Source organism: Sceloporus undulatus, chromosome 1, assembly GCF_019175285.1.
Source record: "Sceloporus undulatus isolate JIND9_A2432 ecotype Alabama chromosome 1, SceUnd_v1.1, whole genome shotgun sequence".
Taxonomy (NCBI): Eukaryota; Metazoa; Chordata; class Lepidosauria; order Squamata; family Phrynosomatidae; genus Sceloporus; species Sceloporus undulatus.
In genome coordinates this window covers 286,110,139-286,137,224 of record NC_056522.1, presented here as the reverse complement: position 1 = coordinate 286,137,224, position 27,086 = coordinate 286,110,139, and the positions used below count along the sequence as shown (strand labels likewise).

General features: G+C 38.5%; 1 protein-coding gene across 6 annotated transcripts in view; it reads right to left on the bottom strand.

Moving 5' to 3' along the window:
* Window positions 1–27,086, bottom strand: part of MPPED2 (metallophosphoesterase domain containing 2) — a 200,408-nt gene that overhangs the window by 96,864 nt on the left and 76,458 nt on the right. For all 6 annotated transcript variants that reach the window (XM_042439489.1, XM_042439530.1, XM_042439522.1 and 3 more), the window contains exon 4: window positions 11,125–11,350. In XM_042439489.1, the coding sequence (XP_042295423.1) occupies window positions 11,125–11,350 (226 nt within the window). The remainder of the gene's footprint in view (window positions 1–11,124; window positions 11,351–27,086) is intronic.

Here is a 27,086-nt window from a genome sequence, read left to right as displayed (position 1 = left end):
CTGAAACAACATCTCAAGCTTGGCCAAATTGATCACCAACAATGGTCTGCCCTGGCCTCGCATCGGGAGGCATGGAGATGCACTATCCATGATGCTGCAGCCTTTTTCGAAAGCTCACAGTGAACGAGTCTTGAAGAGAAACGACAATGCAGAAAGAACCACAACCCGGAAACATCACCCAAGGAGACTTTCTGCTGTGCTTTCTGCAACCGGACCTGTTTGTCCCAGTTTGGCCTTTTTAGCCACCAACGCGCTTGTACAAAGCGCGGGATGAGTCCTTCCTGAATCTTTGTTCGTGAAGCAAAGCCAGAGAGATAGTACTGAAAAGGAGCCTCTGCAGACAGAGCCTCTGCAGACAAACAACTGCTTTTGTTTAGTTATTCTGCTTCAGACATTTGTGGTCAATAATAGGACCTCACACATCAAGTGGCCTGTCTTCATGAATGTAATGTATGAAGGAAACCCTTGTTGCATACTAAATCTATTATATGATACATACAACTGCACATAATGTGCATTTTATGACGTATCTACAAATTGTCTGCAACTTGTTATGACCTTCTTATAGGGTTTTCTTGGCAAGGTTTCTTGCCTTCCTCTTAGGCCGAGAGTGTGAGATTTGACCAAAAGTCACCCAGTAGCACTCTACAGCTGAGCAAGTATTCAAAACCTAGTCTCCCAGCATCCTAATTCAATACTCAAACCACTGCACCATAATTCTATGCTGTGATAAAATGGATTGTAATCCATGAAAGCATGTGTTATAGTAAACCTTCTAGTACCACAAGATCCTCTTCCTCTTTTTGTGCTGGAATAAACTCACACAACCATCTTTTTTGGAAATTCCATTGTGAGTGTAAAGTAAAGTATCTATAACTACTGTACCTCACTACTGTGATGCTATGTTAAGTGATCTTTTATTGTATGAGGAGATTTGACAAAGGGAAACCATTTCCTTTTCTAGGTGTTTTGCCTGTCTCCCCTTGACCATTACATCTACCAATCCCCACTTCAGCAGCTGTTTTTCCACTTTGAGCAATTCTGCAGATAATGGCATTAAATATTACCAAGCATGTCAGACAAAACAAAATTTTTCTACACCTTAGAGACTGTAGATATGCACCACTACACATTCCAATTGCAAATACACATGAATGCTCCTGTGTGTTGTAACTTATTTTCTACATACAAATTCTCCTAAATTGTAAGTTAGGAGGCACTACTTGAATTCCCCTAGGTCTTTAAAAAGCTTTCAGATGTACCATGAGAAATCACCTGTAATGAATATGGACTGATATTTCTTTTCTATACCAGCACTGAATTGGTAATTTACATTTTCTAAATACATGGTTTATAGTGAGTTTTCCCAATTTGATGGCAGTTACTCTTTATAAACCTCTTGACAGACAGAAACACTGAGAATTGCAGCTCTTAATTCATGGTATGATCCCTTTCAAATTAAACCCACTAACGTTTCAGGATTTTTTTTTCTTTTTCCAAATTCCAAATGGAAGCCCTAAAAGATGAGATGTCAGTCAAACCAGTTGGTATCTTGTCTTTTTTTTAGAGTTCCAGTCTCTTCACTCAATGCATCTGCATCCAATCCATCCCAAAGACAGATTCAGAATATCTTTACTATTCAAGTAAGTGGGAAATAACTACATTTTTTAAAAAAAATCTGTCAACAATGTAGAGACTTATTCTGATTCACTAAGAAATCTATGCATGTATGTACCCTTCCACATGCATAAGCAGATTTTCTGGAGGATTCGCAGGAACATGTGCATCCATCCATATACATAACCCCTATATGAGCTGCGATGTTCACTGAGTTGACTAGATAACCTATTGAACTGGCTATATGAAAGTTCATCTGAGGACATCTGGCTCAGAACTACAAGTAAATCAGAACCTTTTCCCATTAAAAGTAAAAAAAGGAAAATCACTATGAAGTCATAACAAAGACAATGCCCAATAAAGGGGAGCATGAAACGTGTCATTGGACAGTGCAAGAGTCCATAAATGTGTTGAGTGCAGCGCAGATTAGGGTTCTACAATAACCAATTAAGCACAACTCTATGGTCAACTTTAACCAAAAGTCTCACTGAAGGACCTAGAGATTCCTAGAGAGAACACTCCACTAGGCATTTGTAGCTCCTCCAGTGCAATGCTATGGCCAGTGTCTGGCAGATGTTGAACACAGAGTTGCACTGGAGGACCTAGAGATTCCTAGAGAGGTGTTCTCTCAGGTAAAAACATAGTGTTTTTGTTATTTGTGTTTTTTCCACATTCATGGAGGTCCTGTGCCCCTAACCACAGTAAATGTGGATGGAAAAGTGTATTTCTTCTGGAACTGGAACCCAGGATAAGAGAATTGGATTTAAGGAAGCTGTCTAGACAGTCTCACATATAGCTTTCAGCATGGAACATAAATCTATTTGTGTCATAAATACATGCAACCCATGTATCAATATAGGGGTGGAAGGAAAAGTCTTTACAGAAAAATGCTACCTATATCTTCTCAGAAGCAAATTCTACTGAGTTCAGTAGTGCTTATGTGTGTATGTGTATGTGCCTTAAAGCCACCTGTTGACCTATGGTGGCTCCATGAATTTCACAGGGTTTTTTTAAGACAAGGAATACTCAAGAGATGGTTCTACAAGTTGCTTCCTCTGAAATATAGGTTACCATACCCAGTATTCATCTGGTCTCCCATCCAAGTAGTAACTAGGACTCACCCTGCTTAGTTTCCAAAAATAAAATTAATAACTCTAGAGTATTTAGACATTACTCACAAATAAATAAATGACGGATTACAGCCTTAGTGTGCTTTCTGCATAAACTGTCAGCCTTTGACAGCGCTAATGATTACAGGGTGGTGTACAGGATATACAGTGCACCTGCGTCATACTCAGGCGCATTATACTCTGCTTTCAGCATATGCTGAAAGCAGTGCTGTTTCTTCTGCTGCCGCTGCCACACACCGCTGCGAGCACAAGCCCCATTACTTGTAATGGGGCTTGAGGATACACATTTTTTGTTTTATGTGGGGAGGGGGTCTGGAACGGATCCCCCGCATAAAATAAGGAAGCACTGTACATGCTGATCTACTTCGAGCCCAGTTTAGTAGATCTAGACTAGCTCCATCTTCCCAGGATCTCAGGCAGATGTATTTCATAGATCCAGGCTGTGGCAAAGAGGGGTGGGGAGGCATAAGGGCCTTCAGGGTAAAGGGTTGGCTTGCATGCTCAAACCACTGTCTCTCTTTGTTCTTGTTATAGTGCTGTGCCTTCTGTGCTTCATTATGCTTGTTTTTGTTGTTGTTGTTGTTGTTGTGTGCCTCCAAGTCATTTCCAACTTATGGGTCCAGAGCACCCTCCCTTCCAAGCGCCAGTTCCTGTCGAACCTAAGATGAAACTATCATGGGGCAAGCTTTGTCAGAGGGGGATTTCAAGTCATTTCTGACTTATGGCAACCCTAAGGTGAAAATATCATGGGAGTTTTCTTGGCAGGTTTTGTAAGAGGGGGGTTTCCTATTGCGAGCCTAAGGCTGAGAGAGTGTGCCTTGGGTTTCCCCCTGGAAGCCCCGCCCTTGGAAGTTGGAAATCCTGCCCCCACAGGTCCCTGTCCCCAGAAGGCAGAAGATTCACCCCTGGAAGTCCTGCCCACCAAAAGTCCTGCCCCGGCACCTGGTAACACCTGGTGGAGGAATGCCACTGAGTTTGGGCATTCAGTCTCTAAAAGGGTCGCCATCACTGCTCTAGAGTGTAAACATTATTCTATCTATGAATTCACATAGAATTACTCAGAACTGGCTTCTGTTTTGGATATTATCTCCTAGGATCAGTGAGTGACAAGCTGATGCAGAGGGTAAAGAGTTTCTTCACTAGACATTTTCATTTGGCAAACATCAACTAATAAACATGAAAAGTGTTTCCATCCAAAAGTTAAGCCTACTCCCACCCAGCTGTTTCAGAAGCAGACACTGACATCAAAATGTGTTTCATATCTTCAAATAGAAAAGTGGGTCATTAGCTAGAGGTGAGTTCAAAGACATTAAATTTTCACAGTGTGTCATATTAGACAATTAATCACAAACAACCTTCCTTTGGGATCATCTATATGGTTTGAGAAATTAAAGGCATCATGCACCATTACATTATATTAAATTTTAAATCTTCCTTGTCTGAATCTCATGTTATTTCTTCTAACACAGTCTCAAAAATGGCAAGCATTGGATCAGCGGTTTAACCTGGTTTTCAAATTTGTTCTAGAACTGATCTTAAAAGGAATGGAAACTCCCATTAATGTATTAGCAATGACATCCTCAAAACTAGGTTGCTACTCTCCTTAACCTAAAGAAAAATGTACATTTTGACAGCTTCCTTTTTTCAGTGTCCTCACTACCAATTATTCTAGAAACATGTACAGTATTTACTACAGTTTATCAGAGCTTGATACAAACTACATCTTTACACAAGAAAATCACATTTGGGTCAGGCCATTTGCTTTCTAAAAGCAATTCCTGCCTTAAATAATCCTAGTACAGTGGTGACTCGGGTTACGAAATTAATTCGTTCCGTGGCACCGTTCGTAACCCGAAAAGCCTTCGTAAGCCGAATTGCCATAGGCGCTAATGGGGAAAAGCCGCGATTCCGTGCGAAAAAGCCGAAAAAAGCACCAAAAGTTTTTTCGTAACCCGAAAAAACATTCGTAACCCGGAACAATGTTTTCCTATGGGATTTTTTCGTATCCCGAAAATTTCGTAACCTGGGTATTTCGTATCCCGAGGTACCACTGTATCAATGCAGACAAGAATTGGCAAATATAATACTGGTTTAAGTGTTCACCCGATTTTGCTGAATGAAGGAGGTCATGCTACAGCCACTTCCTCTGTTCACAACCTCTAGTTAGGGAATATCCTTCCAATTATTTGTCCACTACTGAGATCCTCATGCATGTAATATTCAAAGCAGAAGGGCTTCTGAATATAGCTAAAGTACAATCCAGATGCCAGCTCTGGAAAAAATGAGGAACCTGTCTAGATATGAATAAGAACTAAAACAACAGAATAAAAGCCCTAATTTCAAAACACATCCCCATTATATTTTCACTTACCTTAGTATCCTAAAACTCATAGCAATATTTTTTAAAATAATAATAATAATAAGAAGAATGATTGGTGGATTATCAACAAGTGCTTCTCTTTGCATAATATGATGGCAGATTTGTCATAAGAAAAAATAACAGATAACAAGATCTTTCTGTCTATCAACTTGATTCATTTAAAGCAAAATATTTGGATTTAGATTATGCTTCTTGTTGTGGAAAACACATTACTGGATTTTCAGCAGGTATACTTCATGCCCTGTGGAAATAAATGGCAAAATATCCAATGATTTTCATGGGGCTACCTTATATCTACTGTATAGCGATTAGGATAAGTATACTAAGGGCTCATTCACACTACAATTTGCACCGAATTGCAGTTCGGGGTATATGACCCTCGTTCCCACTTGAAATAGATTCTGATCCTTATTGGATCGATTTCAATTGGGTTAAAGCAGGGCAAATACAAAAAACCCGGGTTTTCCTGATAGCAGTTTTTTTGTGGTTCTTTTCAGAAGAATGGATACTGAAGCATGTCCAATAAGTGGGAACGCCAGATCAGAATCAATTCATTCTGAGGGAAGAGACAAATGGTAGAGGGGTGTGTACCACCACTCCCCCCAGAGATGTCACACACACACCCAGTGCTGCCTTTTTAGGTTTTTTAAGAAAATAAAATTAATTGAAAAGTCGATAGATTGCGAAGGCAAGTATTTGTTAAACCATTCTACCGATTGTTCGATTAATTTTATTTTATTTTAAAAAATGTCTCCCCTGCCCTTTTCTTCGTCCACCTTTTCTTCCCGGCCTTCTCTCTGCCCCCTTGGCCTTCTCTCTGTCCTCCCCAGCCTTGCCTGCGTCCTCCCCTGCCTTCTCTCTGCCTCCTTGGCCTTCTCTCCATCCTCCCCAGCCTTGCCTGCATCCTCCCCAGCCTTCTCTCCATCTTCCCTGGCCTTGCCTCCCCCCCCCCCCCCCCCCCCCCCCAAAAAAGAACAAAATTCCAAGCCAGGCTGCCTGGGCTGCCGCTGACGTCACATATGACTGATGGGGGAATTTCAAAGCGGTGCTTAGAGATGACAATCATGGCAAAAAAAAAGTGATTACTCAGAGTAAGAAAAAAATCCCCTTTCATAGTGGCAACAAGGGACATTTTGGAATCGCTTTCCAAAACGGAGCAAAGGCAAATCAGGAATCAGTTTAAACTGCCAGTGGGAATGGCCCCTAGGCTTTGTTGAGATAAATTAGGCCACACTTCATGGTACACCTTACTACAATCCTCTGCTCCAGCACATACCTTAATATTTATTTTCCCCTCACAGTGAAATAACTACAGACCTCTTTCCACTAGCTTTCCTTCCCATATATTTCATTTCAGAAGGGGTCTGTAAAAATGTCCAGTCTCTGCCTGAAGCTCACACATTTAACATGAAACTTCATTCTCTTAATCTTAGCTACTAACATTCCAGAACTGCAGAGCATTTAGCCCTCTAGCTTTAGCCTCAAATCCACACTGTGCTACTAAGGCCTTTAGATGCCCTTGTCCTCTTCAATCAATTGTATGAAGACACTTGGGGGCAAAGGACTCTTAAATGTCTTTAAGAGATATTCTTGAAGTAAATTAATGATCTCTGCCAATTAGGATTCACCAAAGTCATTACAATATATCAACAATGTAATTTCCCCCCCAAATAAGATGCTAAATGCTATCATTTTTAGTTTCTTTTTTTAACAGAATGCACAGAATTAAGGAACTGATCATATATACACTAACTCATAATGAAAGATACTGCCAAGTTTGATAAAGAAATATAATTCAGCTAGTAGTAATTTATGGACCAAGCAATGGGGACATCTGACCCTGAAGTGAAGAAGAGCCACCTTAGCTGCTCAGCCCATGAACCATTCATGCCTACCAGATAATACAGGCATGGATAACCCATAGCCCTTGGCCCAGTTTCAAGCAGCCCTAATGTGAACCCTATGGACAGTGGGTATCACAGTTGACAGAGTAAGGGGTGGGAGAGAAATATTTCTCAGAAAATGTGTGTTGTTGTTGTTGTTTTTAATGTTGAACAGTACAGGAAGACCTTGTAATCTTTTTTAAAGGTCCACTACTGCACCTGGACATTTACAGGTACCTCTAGGAGGAGCAATTTACTACCTCTTGTTTGGCAATAAAAATCCCCAATATCTGGGGATTCTGGAGGCTGCATTTGGTTCAAACTTTTAAAATATTCTATAAACCACGTTAAACAATTCACTCAATTTAAATTTATCTCCTGTCTTTCTTTCAAACAGTCTGCTAGCCATCAGCAGCTGGCCCCTGGACTGTTTCTCGAAAGAGAAAGAAAGAAAGAAAGAAAGAAAGAAAGAAAGAAGAACAATAACTATTGGGCCCAAATAAACAGTGCTTACTGTCAAGATGTTCCTCCTAATGTTGAACTGGAATCTCTTTTCCTGTAGCTTGCATCCATTGCTCTAGGTTCTAGTGTCTGGAGCAGCAGAAAATAAGCTTGCTCTCTCCTCAATATGACATCCCTTCAAATATTTAAAAAGGGCTATCATATCACCTCTTAACCTTCCCAAGTAAAACATCCCCAGCTCCCTCAGTTGCTCATAGGACATGGTTTCCAGACCCTTCACCATTTTAGTCAACCTCCTTTGGACACGCTCCAACATCCTTTTGAATTGTGGTGCCCAGAACTGGACACAATATTCCACGTGGGGCCTGACCAGAGCAGAATAGAGTAGTACTATTACTTCCCTTAATCTAGACACTATACTTCTATTGATGCAGCCTAAAATTGCATTGTCCTTGTTAGCTGCCACATCACACTGTTGACCCATGCCTACTTGGACTCCCAGATCCCTTTCACATGTAGTCTCGTTCAGCCAAGTGTCACCCATCCTATATCTATGCATTGCATTTATCCACCCTAAGTGCAGTACCTTACATTTGTCATTGTTGAAATTCATTTTATTAGCTTTGGCCCAGCTTTCTAATCTATTCAGGTCATTTTGAATTTTGATCCTGTCCTCTGGGGTATTAGCTATTCCTCCTAGTTTGGTGTCATCTGTGAATTTGATAAATATGCCCCCAATTCTGTCATCCAAGTCATTGATAAAGATGTTGAATAGCACTGGTCCCAGGACAGACCCCTGTGGGACCCCACTGGTCACTTCTCTCCAGGATGAAAAGGAGCCATTGTTGAGCACCCTTTGGGTTCGGCCGGTCAACCAGTTACAAATCCATGTAACAGTTACTTTGTCTAGCCCACATTTCACTAGCTGGTTTGCAAGAATGTCATGGGGAACCCTGCCAAAAGGCCTTACTGAAATCAAGATGTATACTTGTCCCTTCCCTTGTGCGAGGGATCTGTTCCAGGACCCCACCACATAAGGGGGAAAACGCATAAACTCAAGCCCCATTAGAAATGCACCCCATTGCTTCTTCCGGGGTGTGGGAGAAGTCTTTCCGGCGCAGCTTCCAGCAGGTGCACTATTCTATTTCCACAACATTCCCTTCATCTACTAAACTGGTAATTTTGTAAAAAAAGAAAAGAAAAGAAAAGAAAAGAAAAAAAAATAAAAAAAAAATAAAAGATTAGATTTGTCTGGTATTCCTTGTTTCTCTGAAACCCATGTTGAGTTTTTGTGATTATGGAATTGCCATCTAGATGATCACAGACTCTCTGTTTAATGATCTGCTCTGGAATCTTTTCTGGTACTGATGTCAGACTAATTGGATGAAAATTGTTGGGATCCTCTTTTTTTCTTTTTTGAAGATGGGGACAATATTTGCTCTCCTCCAGTCGGCTGGCACTTCTCCTGTTCTCCAGGAGTTTTCAAAGATTATTTCCAATAGCTCCGATATTACATTTGCTAGTTCTTTTAATACTCTTGGATGTAGTTCACCTGGTCCTGGAGACTTATATTCATTTAGATTAACCAGGTATTCCTATACTATCTCTTTACTTATTCTGTGCTGAAATTCCCATATTCTGTCCTCTGCTCCATTATCCTCACATTGAGCACCCTTTGCCTTTTCTGAGAAGACTGAAGCAAAGAAGGTGTTCAGTAATTCTGCCTTTTCTCTGTACCCTGTTAGCATTTTGCCATCTTTTCCATGCAGTGGCCCTACCATTTCCTTCTTCTTCCTTTTGCTGCGGATATACTCAAAAGTGCTAGAAGAATTACAGAAGGGTAAGTAACATTTCTCATTCTCATTCTAAACAGAATCTACCTAAGTATTTTAGATGAACTCCATGCCTAAATGACTGGTTAGCCACTATTAATTTTGCCATGGTTTATCTGGCCAGAAAATGGCATCATCTGAACCATTGCTAGTTACTGGACTCATCTAACACGTCCATTACTAGCAGCTGTTCAGAGACAGCAGTGGTTAAAGGTTTACATATGACAGACAAAGAACATATGCATGAAAATGCACACATGTCAAAAAGTATGACAAGGCAAAGCAAAGAAAATTGTGACGAAGGGGATATCCAGACTAGCCTGATAGGCTGGCCTGTGGGCAGAGTCAGGGCACAGCGTCCTAATGATGCAGGCCCTAACTCCGCCCAGGGTGCCATGATGGTGCGCATCATCATAACACACCTTTGATCCTGTGTCCAGATGATGCAGCGCTGAAGGGACGCCGTACAGCCACGCCACCGTAGCTATGGCACCCTTTGAAGAGCACAAAAAGGATCCGTTTTTGCAGCTCCTTTTTGTGCCCTCTAGAGGCCAGATTGGGGTTGCAGTGTGAGGTTGCTGTGGCCCTGATCTGGTAAGGAAAGGGGTGGTTGCAGGGGGTGGTAACCCCCATGTCAGCATATATTATAGTCTTTAATTTTAATGTGATAATGTTGCCTGGTTTAACCCAGCAAAGCTGACAAACATACACAAATGTCTTATTCAAATTCTTCATGGCCTAATTCTTCTTTCAGGAGAAACTAACATCATTTTCTCACCCAGGCATTCAAAAAATGCCAGAAGTGGCATCACTTTGGAGAGAGTAGAGAGGGTTGATGCTTCTTTTAGGTGCTCCCAGGACAGACTAAACTGTTGCCTTACTCTACTTTGAGAGAAGGTGATGGTTAGATAAGAGTTAAAGTATAGTACAATGTGCCCACGGCAAGCATGGGCTTGCCATCCACAGTTTGAACTTCTGTGGAGGGCAAGCCTTGGCTTTCTGAATGGGTGTGTGCACATGGAGCAACGAAGAACAGGACTTAAGGTCCCACGGTTTTTACTATCTGCGGGGGGATCCGCAGATAGCAAGGGAGCACTGTACTCACACTGACCTTCCATGGATAAGTTTTTTGGGTTGATATTTTGACTAAAATTTCTAGACATATACATGAGTATATAGAATAGTTCATATTTTCTTGGAAATATTAAACACAAGCACTTTATTTTCATACTAGGTTAAAGAAGAAGACCTCAGCCATAATAAGTAGATATATAGATGGACTAACAGAGATCTCAAATATAAATAATATCTACTTAGCAAATTGTCAGCCAAAGGGAGGACAAGCCACTCATGACAGACTTCATTAACAGTATATTTCAAAGCGCATACATGTTTCCGTTCTTTGCATGGACTACAACGATCAGATGATGGACTTGTTTTGGTTTTTCTACGACATTTTTCTTACAGAGGTAAGGGGGAATAGAGTCACAATAAACTGAACAGTATTGTGGCATGTTTAAAGTAATCAAAAAGCATGCAGAGTTAGTATAGAAAATACTTGTTACGTTGGTATGCATTCTCTCAGCAAATATAAAGTGTTCAGGATCTCTGTTCATGTAAAACTTGGGATGCCAATAAATTTACGAAAGAAAACAAGTACATAAAAATCAAGACAAGAATTTGACTCATAGGAACATCTGTTTCACACCTACTCTCAATGCTTTATAAACGGAAATGACAGAACCTCTTGAGGTAAAAAATTTGATGTACAACTAAGTTAATCATATATACAAACAGAGAAAATTTAAACTGAGACTTACCAAGGGGCACCATATATTCGGAATCCTTTAACTGTTACCTCAGAATCTTGCAAGTAAATACTGTTTGTCAGAAGTGATTGAACATTGTCAAAGTCCTCTGGTTTCAATTTGGACACAGAGGGAAAGCGGTAGTAATCCTGTTTGACAAGGTCTGCCATGAATTCTTTATCAAATGTCAGTTCATGATTTCCAGCAATCACTATTTTATATTCATATGGCAAGTTTCCTGAAACAACAACAGAAAGCACTTCATTAACACACCTGTGTTCCGCAACAAAAACGTATTCTGCATTTAGGGGTCACACTGGATATATTTGTATTTCGGTATAAAGCAAAAGCCATTACTCCCACTCGATGCAACAACATATTTAATTGTCAAATAATTGTGCCAAAGAAAGGTGTGTACAGCAATATTTTTAATAAGTCTCAGGAATTAAACTGGTTCCTCCAGATGACTTAATGTGGCTGGATATCTTTTGACCACTGTGACAGTTACAATCAAGGGATTAATCACTGATTAGTGGTAAGAGAATGAATACCTTCCATTCCTTTGCATGCTTATCCACTGGAGACAATGACTATAGAGATGGAGCATGGTAAATTATTCCAGATTTATTAGCAAGTTAGTATTATGTGTTAAGTTCAATACTTCTTTATACCTACAGAATAACTAGCTAAATGTCAATCTCCACAAGAGAGTGGGAGCTGATGTTTTAGTATTATGTCTCTGAAGAATTTCACTCACAACCATGAAATATATTTTACTTTTTCTGCATAATGGAAATAAAGCATGGATCTCTACATTTAAAAAAAAACAACCTGAAAGACTTATCAACTTCATAATTGCTTCTGAAATAATTGGCTCATTCTTTTTCTCACTATCTACTGTGTGGCTTTGCCATATTTTTGTCCACCAACATTTTTAGCAAAAGGGTGAGGTTGCTGAAGTTTCATGAACCAAAACCTCTGACAAAGAAGCCCCATTTCACAAAGTCTGTTTGTGTCCACACAGCCCCAGCCCTTTTTCTTCCTTATCCTCTGACTAGTTGAATTTTTTTTAGCAGCACAGCATTGGAAGGATGTTGAAAAAGTGCTGAAGAAACAGACACTTTTGATGTTGGTTTTCAGCAGCATATATGCAATAAACAATGCAATAAAGCTTGATCTGGAAGAAAATCTAATTCTAATTCAGCAATTAGACATGTGCCTGCCTACCAGAGACTAGGTAAATAGCATGTACTCTGAGAATCCCTTACTGAGCATGCATGAACAACAAAACAGAGAGAAAAGGGGAACGCACATAAGCTTGATCAGCTACCCTGAGCATGGGGAAAAATTGAAATAAGCTTTCAAGCAGTTTCCAGAAGTTCTGCAATGTTTTGTTTAGGTATGTAAGGCTTACCAGACTTGGTTGTTGCATTTCACAAGTGTGCTTTGTTGGTTTTCAACAAAATGTTTGTTGAAAGGCACTGAACTGCTGCTGTTTGTGCCCCCCCCCAAAAAAAAAACCACCTTTGGTATAGAACCAAATCTTCTTTCTATGTTATTTCTGCCTCTGGTACAAAACTTTCTGTTAAAGATGCCTTGCTTAGGAACAAATCTGCTTAGTTAACTCAGCTATACCTGCATTTGTCTTTAATGTGAACTGTTTCCCACAATTAAACCATTGCTTATTTCGCTAGTTTTCAACTTCATAAAAACAGGTTTTTAAAAAATAAATAAAAAATAAACAAACATTGTGCTACACAATCAGATCTGACAGATGTGACAATGTCAAAAAGCAAAGTGGAATGAGGGCACGAACCATTGCCCTTATCCTCAATATAGTTCCCTAGAAAACCATGCAGCCAGTCTGACCTCAGTAGCTAAACCAACAAATTCTGGGCTTGTACAGCTTGCCCTTATTTCAACAGGAAAATAAATACAGACAGTCTCAGGGGTATCTCCTAATTTGTAGGTGTCCAACTGCAAATTGGGTATAATAATCACCTATCTCTAAAATGTTATTATGAGATCATAGCCATGTATTTGAAGTATTCACTGATTACAAAGTTTCTTGGAAATGAATACGTAGCTGATTAAGGTCAAACACTGTAATGAAGCAGCACATAAAATATGCTGGATGGTAAACTCAGTTTCATGAGACAAACAAGAACTTTCTGGACATACTTCTTGTCAAAGTGTGTCCTTTCCTTTGCTCTTCCTCATGCTAAAGGAGGCATGGCAATGCTGAATGTGTGACCAGTTAAAATCTCTCCTCATTCTAACTCCCTTCACAGAGAATTTAGACTGGAAGTCTCTCTACTCTCTTTTCGTAGACAAGCAAAGACTTTTTTTATTCTGACAGGCAGTGGAAGAGTCATGATATATGGTTCATCCAACACAATGCATGGGACATTGCTAATTACTGTGCTGGTGTCTCTGTGTTTGTGTTTTAATGATACATGTTTTAACCTGATTTTAATTTTTTTTCTGATTGTTTGATTGTATTTTCAGTTTTGTATTTTGTGGATTTTGAACAATGTTTTTCAGTCTGAATCCCAATCTGGGGAAAAGGTCGAATAGTAACAAATTGGAAAGAAATATCTATAGGACCAGTTTGAATCTGCACACAGATAGATGTGTGTGTCTGTGTGTATCTTGTAAGTTAATTTCTTACATATACATATTCATATTAAAACTCATTTTACTGATTTTAAAAGGAATTCCACAGATAGATATGGATCCAGATTTCTCTTCAGAAGACACAATGATTTCTGTCCACAGAAAGTTTCTAAGGGAAGAAGCAATTTTGACAATTCTTCTATTATTGACAATTATATCTGGCCTCTCTTACTGAAGAGAACTCCCCTCATAGATTACTGCTAATGAAAATGAATTCTTTTATCCAACCCATGGAACATAATTATGGGCAAATGGTTATATGCTTGAATCCCTTTAAAGGGCTTAAAGCACACAACTACCTAGGGCAGAATCATCCACTATACTGAAATGACGTGTATCTAGACTTATTGCTTTGCAATAAATGCTTAAGTGTGAAGTCGAAGGCTTTCATGGCTGGCATCCATGGTTTTTTGTGGGTTTTTCGGGCTATGTGACCATGTTCTAGAAGAGTTGCTTCCTGACATTTCACCAGCATCTGTGGCTGGCATCTTCAGCCACAGATGCTGGCGAAACATCAGCAAGCAAATCTTCTAGAACATGGCCACATAGCCCAAAAAACCCACAAAAAAACAATTCTTAAGTGGTTTCAAAATTTTGCACAGGTCCCGCAGGATGGGCTATCCAGGTATTCAAGTTTCAATTTTACTTCCTTTCTAATAAAGAAAAGACTATTATTGTTGTTATTATTGTTATTGTTTATTAAATAAAGAGTCAAACAAGTAACACACTTTCTCTATAGCTAGCACCACACAAAACCTGAAAGTAAAAATAAGGCTTTGTCCATTGATCCTCACCCACTTTCATGACTGGTCAAAAACACACTGCAGAAATAATCCAGTTTGAGGCAGCTTTAACTGCCCTGGCTCAATGCTAGGGAATTTTAAGAATTGTAGTTTTGTGAGACATTTAGGTTTCTCTGTCAGAGTGCTCTAGTGCAACAACAAACTACAATTCCCTGGATCTCCTAGCACTGAGCCATAGCAGTTAAAGCAGTCCCAAACTAGATTATTTCTGCAGTATGATTTGGAGCACAGTCCCTGGAACTACTTAGAAGAATATAGGAGTGCAACTGCAACACATAACTTGCAGATCACATTCATATTAAGACATACTGAAAGAGCAGGCATAGCAATGCCCATTGTCTAACAAAGTTCATAATATAAAGTGGTATTCTTCCTGTATGGCATGAATGCATTTAATAGGCTAATGTAATATTTACAATGAATTGCATTTACCAGGTTTTTTAGAAAACTGTTTTAAATACCCCAGTGTACAACATTTAAAACTGGTTCCTTTGGGCTCAGTGTAGTTCTCATAAATGTTTGTTAACAACTACAGCAATAGCTATGGATAAAATGGATGAGTAGAGAATAAGTAAAGCAGTCCTGAGTATAATACCAAAGCAGAAATTTTTAACAGTAAACTTTTGGTCTGATATGTTTATACATTATGGTAATATACTGTAACATGAATAATATATAAACTAAAATGTAAAAAAACTGGATAGCTGTCATGTACTTCATTCATAAAAATAATATACTTCAAGTAAGTTTCACAAATACAGTTTAACTTGTTTTATTCCCCTTTAAACTTTAAACTTATAGACATCAGATAATGTCACTCAGTGACAATCATAGTTTTGAGTGTTTTCACAATGAAAGAACTCTAAATGGTTGCAAGTTCAGTTTTTTAAATACTTTAAATATTATTTTTAATATAAGAGATGTTAATTTTTCCATGGATTAACAGCAAACCTAAAAATTGGTTATCGGGGAACAGTTAATACCTACACTGACAAACACTTATAACAGTTAATGCTAATAAAACGCATTTGTCCAGATACAGTAGGTGAGTCTTTCTCATTAGCCAGACACAGAGACTTTCTGGAGGCATTATCTTGTGGTGTCATTACAAATGGGGCAAATATGAATACAGTCCACCCTTTGTTTACGCGGGAGATCCATTCTGGACCCCCGCGTAAAACAAATTCTGCCTATGCTCAAGCTGCATTTAAATGAATGGGGCTCGTGTACGCGGTGGTGTGGTGGTGCAGTGGCGTGTGCGCACCATGAGCGCATACCCCATTCATCCTTATGGGACGCGCTGCCCCTTCTCCCCACGTGGCTTTCAGTGTATGCTGAAAGCCATGTAAAGCGAGCCTGCATATGACGTGGGCACACTGTACCCTACATCTTTTATTTCTTATTCATTTTCTTTTCACTGGGAATAATTACTAAACCTTGATTTTTTTCATCTCTCACAGCAATAGTTAACTGATAATATTTTAGATCCCATAACCTGTTTCTTAGTGGATTCTAGTTTGAATGTTATGGGAACAGATTATGAGGCTCATTTCCTAATAATATGGCCTCATAGCCTCCATCAGTTATTCAAGGAGTCCCATGTTATGTGATTCTTATACATTATCTTACTACTTCCAGACAGATAGTGCACATCTGGTGCTTTCTTCCTTAAGAATGTAAGGCTTTATATCAGTTGTTTTCTTCCACAGAATTACTGAGATCAAGTTTCAACAAAGTGGACAAACGGCTAACAGAAGATTTGAACAGTCCACTCTTAAACCAAAACTGCTTGGAAATTCAAATTATTATCAAGAACGGAGGCCTCAGAACATCCCTGATTATTTTAATGACTATTTTCACTGCAATCCCAACAGGGGTATTTGTTAGACAGCTGATTAGCAGAATCTCATTTTTATTACAGCATCTATTATAATGTTAAGCATAACTAGAATAACAGCAGAATAATACATACTGTTTGATTGCTTCAGAACATATCATACAATGTTCTGATTTTGCACAGAAAATTTATTTCTTTGCTGCTAATGTTCATATGTGCCTTTTGAAATTTGTTCAGATGAAGAAACCCACAGCTGTCATCTGTGTAAACTAGTGTGAAAGCTTCCTACAGATCAGCAAACTTAATTACTATAAGCAGTTGAGAAAGGGGGGGGGGATAAGTTGCATAAGCCCATAAAGTAACTAAAAAGTAAGGTTTTGCACAAAAGGATGCTTTGGTGTGTTCACAAAATCCCAAGAATGGAAGCTCTTCCTCATTCATACCAAAAGCCCCTCCATTCATACACACTGAGCCTTTTCATTCATGAACTCTTCCCTTTGTACATGCCGAGCTCCTCCAGAATTTGATAGGTATATCACAGTCAATAGATACAGAGTTGGATAGGAATGGAATGTTTCTTCTCTTTAATTCAAATCCTTCGGCTTACTTGTTCCTCTTCTCAACATCCTCTAATCTTAAAACAGATTTTCTGATGAACACATTCAATGAATCTGATAGGTAGCAAGAACCAGCTTTTCACAACCATTTACCCATATGTACATACATGCAAGCACACACCTCTATTATCTAAACTGCCCAAGTACAACTTTCACCTTTCACATATGATCTCCAAATGGGGAAAAACCTGAGCAACACAATTGGGAAGTGATACATTTAATCTCTCTCTCTTTCACTCACTTTCTCTCTCACGCACAGAGTGAAACCAGGTATTTCTCAAACTAAGGAGCAAATCTTTGTGAGGAACAATCTCATCATCACAGCCATTTTAACCACTCACAAAAATACATTTCAAAAACCATATCTGATTTACACAAAGGCTAGAAGGACATTCAAGCAGCATGAGGAAAATCAATCAAAGCAGGCAGAAGAGCAAAGAGCTGAACTGTTTTTGGTTTTATGCAAGGAAAACACAAGGCTACAGCACAAGGGAAAGCAAAGGCCAAGACCTAGGGAGTCCTGTGATAAATCTAAGGCTCACATATAAAAGCTCTCCTTTGTTGAAAATGTTGTTAGACACAACAAAACACAAATGTTACGTAAGAGCAAGCTCTGCCTCTGACCTTTCACTCTATAACCGTCAGGCTTCATTAATTTTCACAAGGCCTGACAGCTCTAGCGTTAATACTCACGCTTGCTGATCGAGCCACACAGCAGGTTCAGACTGCTACCTTCTCCTCTGAAACTCATGCATTAGGGTTCCTTCCATGCTGGCAATGGAAAACCAAGTCTAAGAAACATTAAACACAAAAAACTACGTTACAATAATGCCAAGGTTGAGCCATAAACCCATGAAAGCAGGGAAACTAACAGAGCCCACCTAATCCTGAAGTCCTCATTGGGTTGTTGCTGTGTGTCTTCAAGTTGTTTCCGACTTATGGTGACCCTAAAGTGAACCTATCTGGCAAGATTTATTCAGAGAAGTTTTGTCATTGCCTTCCCCTAAGGCTGAGAGCTTGTGACTTGCCCAAGATAACCCAGTGTGGGTGAAAACATACATAAATCTCTGGAAGATTCCACAACATGAGAAGTTACTTGCTCTGAGTGATCCGTAAGCAGCAGAGTTTAAGTCATTCTCAAGACTACTGGCTACAAAAGTATACATATCTATTCAATGGCAGGTTCATTCTAAATCTGAATAATTTATTATCACAAGCTGGAATAGGGGACTTGAAAATGAGCCTTATGCATTTAACTGTGGGGCTAATTTGAAGTTTCAGCAGCGATCAGTAATGGAATTACTTGCTTCGACAAATTTATGTCTCAACCATAACATTATTCTAATGTAACTGTTTGTGACCCTTGTTTACTTTGTTAAAGAACAACAACAAACAAAATATAATGCATCAAAAAGAAATTATTTTGTTTCAAAATCCCTGCCAAGATTTCTATATACCATGGACTCTCTGTTAATGTATATCATTTACTAATATAAATAAGACCCTCCAGGAAACTGAATCAATATGCTTTCACTAGAATTTGCCAACTAGTGTTCAAGTAGTTTCTAGTCTTAAAATTATGCCACATTTATTTTCACATCCACACAATCCCCACTTTGTTCAACAGGGTTTACAGACAACAGTGCACAGCGCTAGATCACCAATGATTTCCGGACATAAGAATTGGTAATCCAGCAATAAACTAGGATTATGCAGTCAGTCATCTTTTAAAAAGGAAAGTGATTAATTTTCTAGAAACAATGTTAGTGCTGACCATTGAGTCAAAAGGGGTGTTAATTCACCTTGCAGCAACTGAGTCAATAGATTTACTCCAGCTAAGAATAGCACTTGGATTTTAAACTTTTCAATCTATTTCAATACTAATGGAATACAAATTAATGAGGGAAAATAATAATGTGGTATCTCTTCTTTAAAAATAAGGATGTGGCATTCAGGATAGAAGTAAGCGTACATCTAAAACATTGACTACCATGAGGAAAATACACCAAGGAGGGACACTTAGCTTAGACTTTATAATGGACTGCATTGGTTCCCAACTGTGCCCTTTAAAAGATTTTTGGACTTCAGCTCCCAGAAGCCTCAGTCATGTTGACCAATACTCTGGGATTCTGGGAGCTGAAGTCTGAAATCCCTTAAAGAGCACAGTTTGGAACTAAAGTTTGGTCAATCCAGTACAGAATTTTCTGTCTGTTAAATGAGTAAACAAGGGACCTAATTTCTACCTTTTACAAATTCTACAGGCATAAAAGATTATCTGATAATACAGCAAGACTGATGATAATTTAAAGAAAGATACACAATTCCCATAGTAATACTAATAAAGAGCTTTGAGTTTGGGTTATATAATTTTAATTTTAACTTTCATACATTTGAATTGCTATGATAATTCTGATGTGATTGTAAAAATCAGTTTCGGACTATCTTGAACCATGCTAATGGTTTTGAGAGGCATGATATATTTTTTAATGAGAAATAAAATCTGTTTTAAATCTACTTTGAGTTTATATAAAATTTCTGGTTTTGTAATGCATAACCATGAAGATAATAAAAACAAAACAAAAATTCTTGTAGCTTCATGAAAATTAGACAATTTATTGTAGCATGTGATTTTGTGGACCACTGTCCAAATTATCAGATGCAGGAAGTTTTATCCTCAGCTGGCACATATATAAGTAAATGTTTAATATAGGGGTGAAAAGTACACAGCAGACCCCAAAGGCAATGAAATATAAGTACTATAATCTGTGACAGTCCTGTTTAAAATGTATATAAGTGATTTTTCACATCAGTAGTAAGCTTCAGTGAACCAAACAGAGAGAGAGGGAGGGAGAGATGTAGAAGACATTGAAGTTCTTGTTGAAGCTGTTCTCATGACTCCTCAGTGTGCACAAAAACTGTCGATCTATTCTATCTCCACAATCTTACACTAACGTACATTTGGAAAGGCATTTGCTAAAAAATGGTGACTTTCCAGTCATCAACAGTGGTTCCTGGATTTTACCATACTTGAAGTTTGATTTGCATCCATTTACTCTTTTCTGTAGACTCTCATCTGTTTGTCCTACGTAGGCAGCAGAAGAACAGTGCTGGCAGGTGGGAGCTGGAATTATACTGAATTACACTGGAGAATGAGCACCTGATAGTTGGACTTATATCATTAGGTCCTGTAATACATCTATCTGAGAGCCAAGCAATACACAAAAGATGTGATTCATCAGCAACATGAACAATCCCCTCAATTCCGTATTGCTCTGTTGGAGGAGCAACTCTTCACAGAAAAACTGGGTGGTAAGATTTCAATTTAACCTTCCATCTGCAACAGCCCTGATTCTGGTTAGGGAATACAGTAACTGCAATTTGCTGTTTCTGAAATATACATATGATTTTATGCCAGTCTACAGCTTCCATTTAACCCCAAGTGGCTATAAAAAGAGATGGGGCCTCTGAATTTATGCTAATGGAAAAAGTGTTTTGAAATATGAAACCTTATGCATTTTCCAAAACTTCCAGGTTCAGTACAGACACTCCAATTATTTCACAGAAGGGTCACAAGAAAAAGATTGTGCATTCAGTTATCTCCCAAAGGACAGGTTGTGTCTCCCTTATTCAACATTTTTGGGATTATAAGTGCCTTGGATTTTGGATTTCAAATTTTTCAGATTTTGGAATATTTGCATATACATAATAAGGTGTCTTGGAGACTAGCTGCGAGTCTAAACATGATATTCACGTATATTTCAGATATACCTTATACACATAGCCTGAAAGTAATTTTATACACAATATTTTTAATAATTTTGCACATGAAAAAAGTTTGCGTACCATCAGAAAACAACAGAAACCATAGGAAAACAAAACTGTCACTATATCAGCAATTTTGAAATTCAGAGTGTTTCAGATTTTGAAATTTCAGATAAGGAATGCCCAACCTACATGTTTTTCTACATCACAACGTATTATACAGGCCAGGATTGTAAACTTGTAGGCTTTTCTTAATAGTATTTTCCTTTGAATATTCAATATATAATATCAATATTTCAGGAAGTACAAAAATATTACAGCTCACAAATTATACTCCATGGTTCTTAGTATGAATTTAAATGGTTTTACTACTAAAAGAAGTACACTGATAGTTGCAGTGGAAATAATCTCACTCTTTATACTGCCAAGGGGCTTAACAGGAATGCGTGCCTTGGATTCGATTAAAGTGAAATTGAAAAAGAACATTTTTGGTTAATATTTCCTTCAACTAAAATATAAAAATGATTCCTAATACTTTCTGATTCTAATAAGAAAGGACCATATCAGTTTCAAAACTTTCAAAGCCTTTTAGAGAAATGCATCATAGATCAATTTACATGGTACTTTGGTCGCTAAGCAAAACCAAATCACAGGCTTCAATTGGCTTAACTTATATTGGAAAGTGAGAGGGTAAATGATTGGAAATGCAATTACTGCAAACAAACTCCATTTTCTTCACTCAAGAGGGAATTTCAGAGAACATTTTATTGCTATCAAATAATATTTCTAAAGGCATCAATACACAAAACTGTTTCTTTGTAGAATCTTCATTCACTGCTTAACCTAATCTACAGATTTCTCAGAAGTGGATTTTTTTTCTTGAAGGAAGACTTAAAAATCAATTTTAATCATTTATACTTTGAAACTTCAGAATACTTGCATAAAAACCATATAAAATCAATCCTCAAAATACTTCTAACATTATCTGCTTTTTTGCTGTAATTTACATTTGTAATTAAGGGATTTGTTTTTCTTAATATAAAGGAAAACAGGAGAGTTGTAGAAAGTGAAATAGGGTATTCTTTGTGAAGCACTTGTTCTGTCTGCAATTAAGTTAATTATCCAATTTCCTATTAATGACTGATGAGCTTGCCATTTTCATTTAAAAATACCTTTTCGTTTAAAAAAACCTGTGATATATTAACACTTTAAAACAGTGTTGATGAGGAAGAAAAGCATGAAAGAAATCTGGCTTCACATTTCTTGTTGAGGCAAAATTTGCTTTGAAAACAATGGATATTTTGTACTGCTGCAATCTAAAAGAGATGGCATGAGGGAAGTAATATTAAGTACTTCTATGTCCTATTGCTTTTAGCAGGAGAATGCCAAAAATAAGCTTAACTCTCGCACTGAAATCAATGAGACTTTCAAATTATCAGCATGAGCTGGATCATAACCAAAGTCAATTAAGCAAAGTCCTTAAAAAAATAAATAGATCAGTCAGACACATACAAGAGTCTATTGCGCTTTCTCAAACTATTCCATGGCAGATACTTCCAATCTGTTTGAAAACAGTTAAAATTAAAATACCAAATAAATCAAATAATTTTATTTTCCATTCAGTTTTTACTAATTATTTATTATTAAGAAAAATATATTATGGTAATACAGGGATGAAAATACCTACTTAGATATAATATTGTGATTCTTAAAAAGCAACATCTTTTTAAAAAGTATCAATGCAGGTATTTTGTATCTCAAGACTTAAGAAATCAAGCAAATAGTTAATTTTATTAAAATCAGGGAATTTACATAGGTATTTAAATCAAATATTTAAAAGTGCTAAATTATGCACTATTTTAGCAGAAATGTGTGAAAATATCAACAAAAATGTTATATACTGAGAGAGACTGATGGATGAATAGATAGCAAACAAATCTTTTACTTGTATAAAAAAAATGAAGAATGTATTTCCTTTTAGATACAGAAGGTAATAATTATGTTAAGAATGTTATGTTATGATAGGAGCCCTAGAGGCACAGTGATCAAATGCCAGTGTTCAGGCTGTCATCCTTCGGCCACATAATGAGAAGGCATGACTCATTAGAACAGACAATGTTGCTGGAGAAGGTAGAAGGAAGTAGAAAAAGATGCATAGACGCAACCAGAGAGTCTGAGTCTGCAGGACCTGAGCAGAGATATAGAGGATAGGTGGGCTTGGAGACATCTCACTCACAGGGTCACCATGAGTTACTGAAGTTTATCGTACGGGCCCTAAAAGAGGCCTGTTGCATTCCAAAATGGGGGCGCACATAGGTGCGCACAGAACAGGATGGGGCTAAGAATGGAGTTTACTGCACACTGGAACGGTGCTGCTGCTGCCGGGCGTTCCACTCATGTCCTACATGTGTTCCAGAGGGCGCGATTTCTGAGAACGCTTTGAAACAGTTCTCAGAAATCGCACCCTCTGGAATGGATATTGGACATGATTGAAAAGCCTGGTGGCAGCAGCGGCGTACTAGTGTGTGGTAAACTCTGTTCTTTGCCCCACCCTGTTCCATGCGCACCCATGCGCACCCCTGTTTTGGAACGCAACGGGCCCGTTTCAGGGCCCATGCGATAAACTTTGAGATCAACTCAAAAGCACCTAACAACAATTACAGCCCAAACATTATGAGTTCAATCCTGCAAGGCTCCAGATTGACTCAGCCTTCCATCCATTTGTAGGTCAATAAAATGACTACTCAGTTTGTTGGGGGCAATTGGCTAACACGTACTGTAAAAATGTAAATGTAATTGCTGTTGCTTAGTTATTTTTTTAAAAAAAATGATAAATGCTTGGTAACAAGAATTACATTTTTAAAAAATTCTGTGGCATTGCAAAACCTAACAATATACTATGGCCCGGTACAGACTGGCACAAGCGCTGACCTGGGGCTGATTTTAGGGCTCAGGAGAGTGGAGCGTCTGCATGCTCCTGAGTTCTACCACGCTGTCCGGGTGTCATTTTGGCGCAGGCGCATTCACACAGCATACAATAGCATAAAACTATAATCCTGAACACTTTTATCTGGATGTAACTGTCATAGTAACATATTTACAAATCATATGTAAATATGTAACATATTGTGTGTGTGTTATATATGTAATATAGTTACATAGTTATAAATCAATACAGTTAAGAATTTCCAGTTACCTAGTATCAAACATTGATTGGAATGGGGACTGCAGCCAAGAAATAAGAATAAGACTAGGAATGAGAAGGGCAGCTATGAAAGAACTAGAAAAGATCCTGAAGAGTAAAGATATATAACCAAGCACTAAAGTTAATATTGCCCAAGTCATTGTATTCCCCATCACCATGTATGTAAGAGCAAGGCAGTGAAAAAAGTGGACAAGAAAAAATTATCAACTTATTTCAGATGAGATGCTGGAGAAAAGTGCTGAGGATACCAAGAACAGCAAAAACAAACAAAACAAAACAAAACAAACAACAACAAATACATGGATGCTAGAACAGATCAAGCCTGAACTCTCCCTAGTGGCCAAGATGATAAAATTGAAGCTGTGGTACTTTGGCCACATCATGAGAAGGCATGACTCACTTGAAAAGACAATAATGCTAGTAAAGGTGGAAAGCAGCAGAAAGAGAGGGAGACCACACACCAGATAGACTCAATTAGGTGGTCATGGGCATGAATCTAAAAGACTTAAGCAGAGTATCTTAACTGAAGGACAAGGCACCTTGGAGATGTCTCATCCACAGAGTTGCCATCAGTCAGGGCCGACTCGAGGGCAATCAACAATAACAGGAGAGACAGTGAGGTGCAGTGGTTTGAGCAGACTATGACTCTGGAGAGCAGGAATCTAATCCCCATTCAGCCACAGAAACTCAGTGGGCGATCCTGGACAAGTCACACACTCTCACTGGCAAACACCCTCTGAAGAAATCTTGACAATTACTTGGAACAATTACTAAAGAAAGTTAAAGAAGTAAGTGCAATGGTAGGCCATACTACTGGCACAAAGCATCATAGACTTGGAAGAATTACTAAAGAAAATCATACAGTGCACCCGCGTTATACGCGGGCGCGCTTTACACGGTCTTGAGCGTCCGCGCTCAAGCTGCGAAGCGCGCACGGGGCGCAAGGGGCAGTACATCCCATTAAAATGAATGGGTGCGCGCGCCCATGGCGCCCTGTGCGGACTGTATCTACTGCTGAATATAAAGAAAATAATGACCATGGAGGATCCTGTTGGAAGATTTTTGCATTCTCTTTCCCCCTACTTAGATAAAATTGGGATTTCCTGTATGCAAACTCCTCTCTCTCTCTCTCTCTCTCTCTCATTCTAACTAACCATGTGATTTACATCACTCTCCCTTAGGGACTAAGAGGCATTCTCTCAAGATTTTCTCCTGAACTGAATGTTCTCTATCTTCATCCATTCTCAATTTTCTTTGGAAAGACAGTGAGATAAGGTTTTCTTTTTACCTCAACTATTCACTAGCTAGATTAGGATATAGCCTTTTAAGTAAATATAGATTAAAGCCATTATTAAACTTTTGTTTTCAGTTAAAAGCTATGTGTTTGTTGTTTTTGTGTCAGTCTCAGTTCTTAGGGGAGCATGGTTAAACAAAGGCAAATTTCTGTTACTCTGCTGATTTAAAGCTAGACCCTAAGAGACTTAGCTTTGACATTTTTGATATTTAAATATTGTTTTCCTTTACAAAGGCTGAAGCCTTAGGAAACTTAAATTACTCTATAGATCCACATAAATTCAACCTAGATAATGAGGAAATAAGAATTCCAATACCTTGGCTCAAACATTGTTCAGAACAGAGACTGCAGTCAAGACATCAGAAGAAGACTAGGAATGGGAAAGACAGCTATGAAAGAACTAGACAAAATCTTAAAATATTAAAGTATAAATCAGAACACTAAAGTAAGAATTATTCAGCCATTGTATTCCCCATCACCATGTACAGATGTGAGAGCTGAACAGAAGGAAGTGGATAGGAAGCGGACAGGGAAAAAAATCAACTCATTTGAGATGTGGTGCTGAAGAAGAATGCTGAAGATCCCATGGATGGCCACAAATACAAACAATTCGGTCTTGGAACAAATCAAGCCTGAACTCTCCCTGGGAGCCAAGATGTCGAAACTGAAGTTCTTGTACTTTGGCCACATCCTGAGAACGCATGACTCATCAGAAAAAACAATAATGCTGAGAAAGGTAGTGAACAACAGAAAGAGAGGAAGATTGCACACCAGATGGCTAGAAACAATCAGGGAGATCACAGTCCTGGGCCTTAAGAATATGAGCACAGAGTTTGAGAATAGGGGTCATGCAGATGTCAGAGGGTTGGCCTGAATTGAAATTGATTCAACGACAGCTAACAACAAAAAATTAAATTGATAGTGGTAAATTGGTTGTTTCGAATTTGCAATCAGTAGAGCCAATATCGAGAAACAGGCATAGAGCGGTACTAGGGTTGCTGCCTAAGAGGAAAGGACAAGGCAGCCTGAAAAATTAACTAGTCAGAACTTGAAACATGAGAAGAATGAATTGGAAAAGGGGGGAGCAAAAAAAGAAATAGGGTAAGTGAGTTAACGATGCTAAATGCATGAAAAATGTCCCTTAAAAATTTAAATGTATCAATGTACCACATTTGTTTAAACATGGGATTGCTTAAACCAGAGATTCCTAGGAATTTAAGATCTACAGGCAAAGGATTATTGATAGTTCCATTGATGTGTACAGCTTTACCAAGACTGTCATCCTTTCAGGACCTGGCTCCACATTTGTAGAACAGTCTTTCTTTGCACCTCTGGCTGGAAGAGGATCTTATCTGCTTTTAGAAAGAGTTAAAGACCTTTCTCTTTGAGTCACTGGACTGAGTTGCTGAGTGTGCCTACAGTGGCCGAGATGGGTAGTGACAGATAGTAGCTTGTTTTTAGTATACAGTTGGCCCTCTGTTTTTGCAGGGGATTGTTCCAGCCTCCCCCCACCCCGTGAAAGTGTAGCCTCGTGCATATTCAAGTCTCATAGGCTTGAATGGGGCGCATGCCCCCAGCACACACACCATGAGAAATAGTGGAGGTTGGCCCTCTGTGGATATTTGAGGGTGTGGATCTCAGATCTGCGAGTTAGGAGAGGCAACTGTATTACTATGGTTTTTTTTAACATTTTACAGTGTTGTGTTTTATTGTCCATTTTTTATTACAGTATATATGTTTGATGTTCTGCCCTTTGATGGAAAGGGCATTATAAATAAAC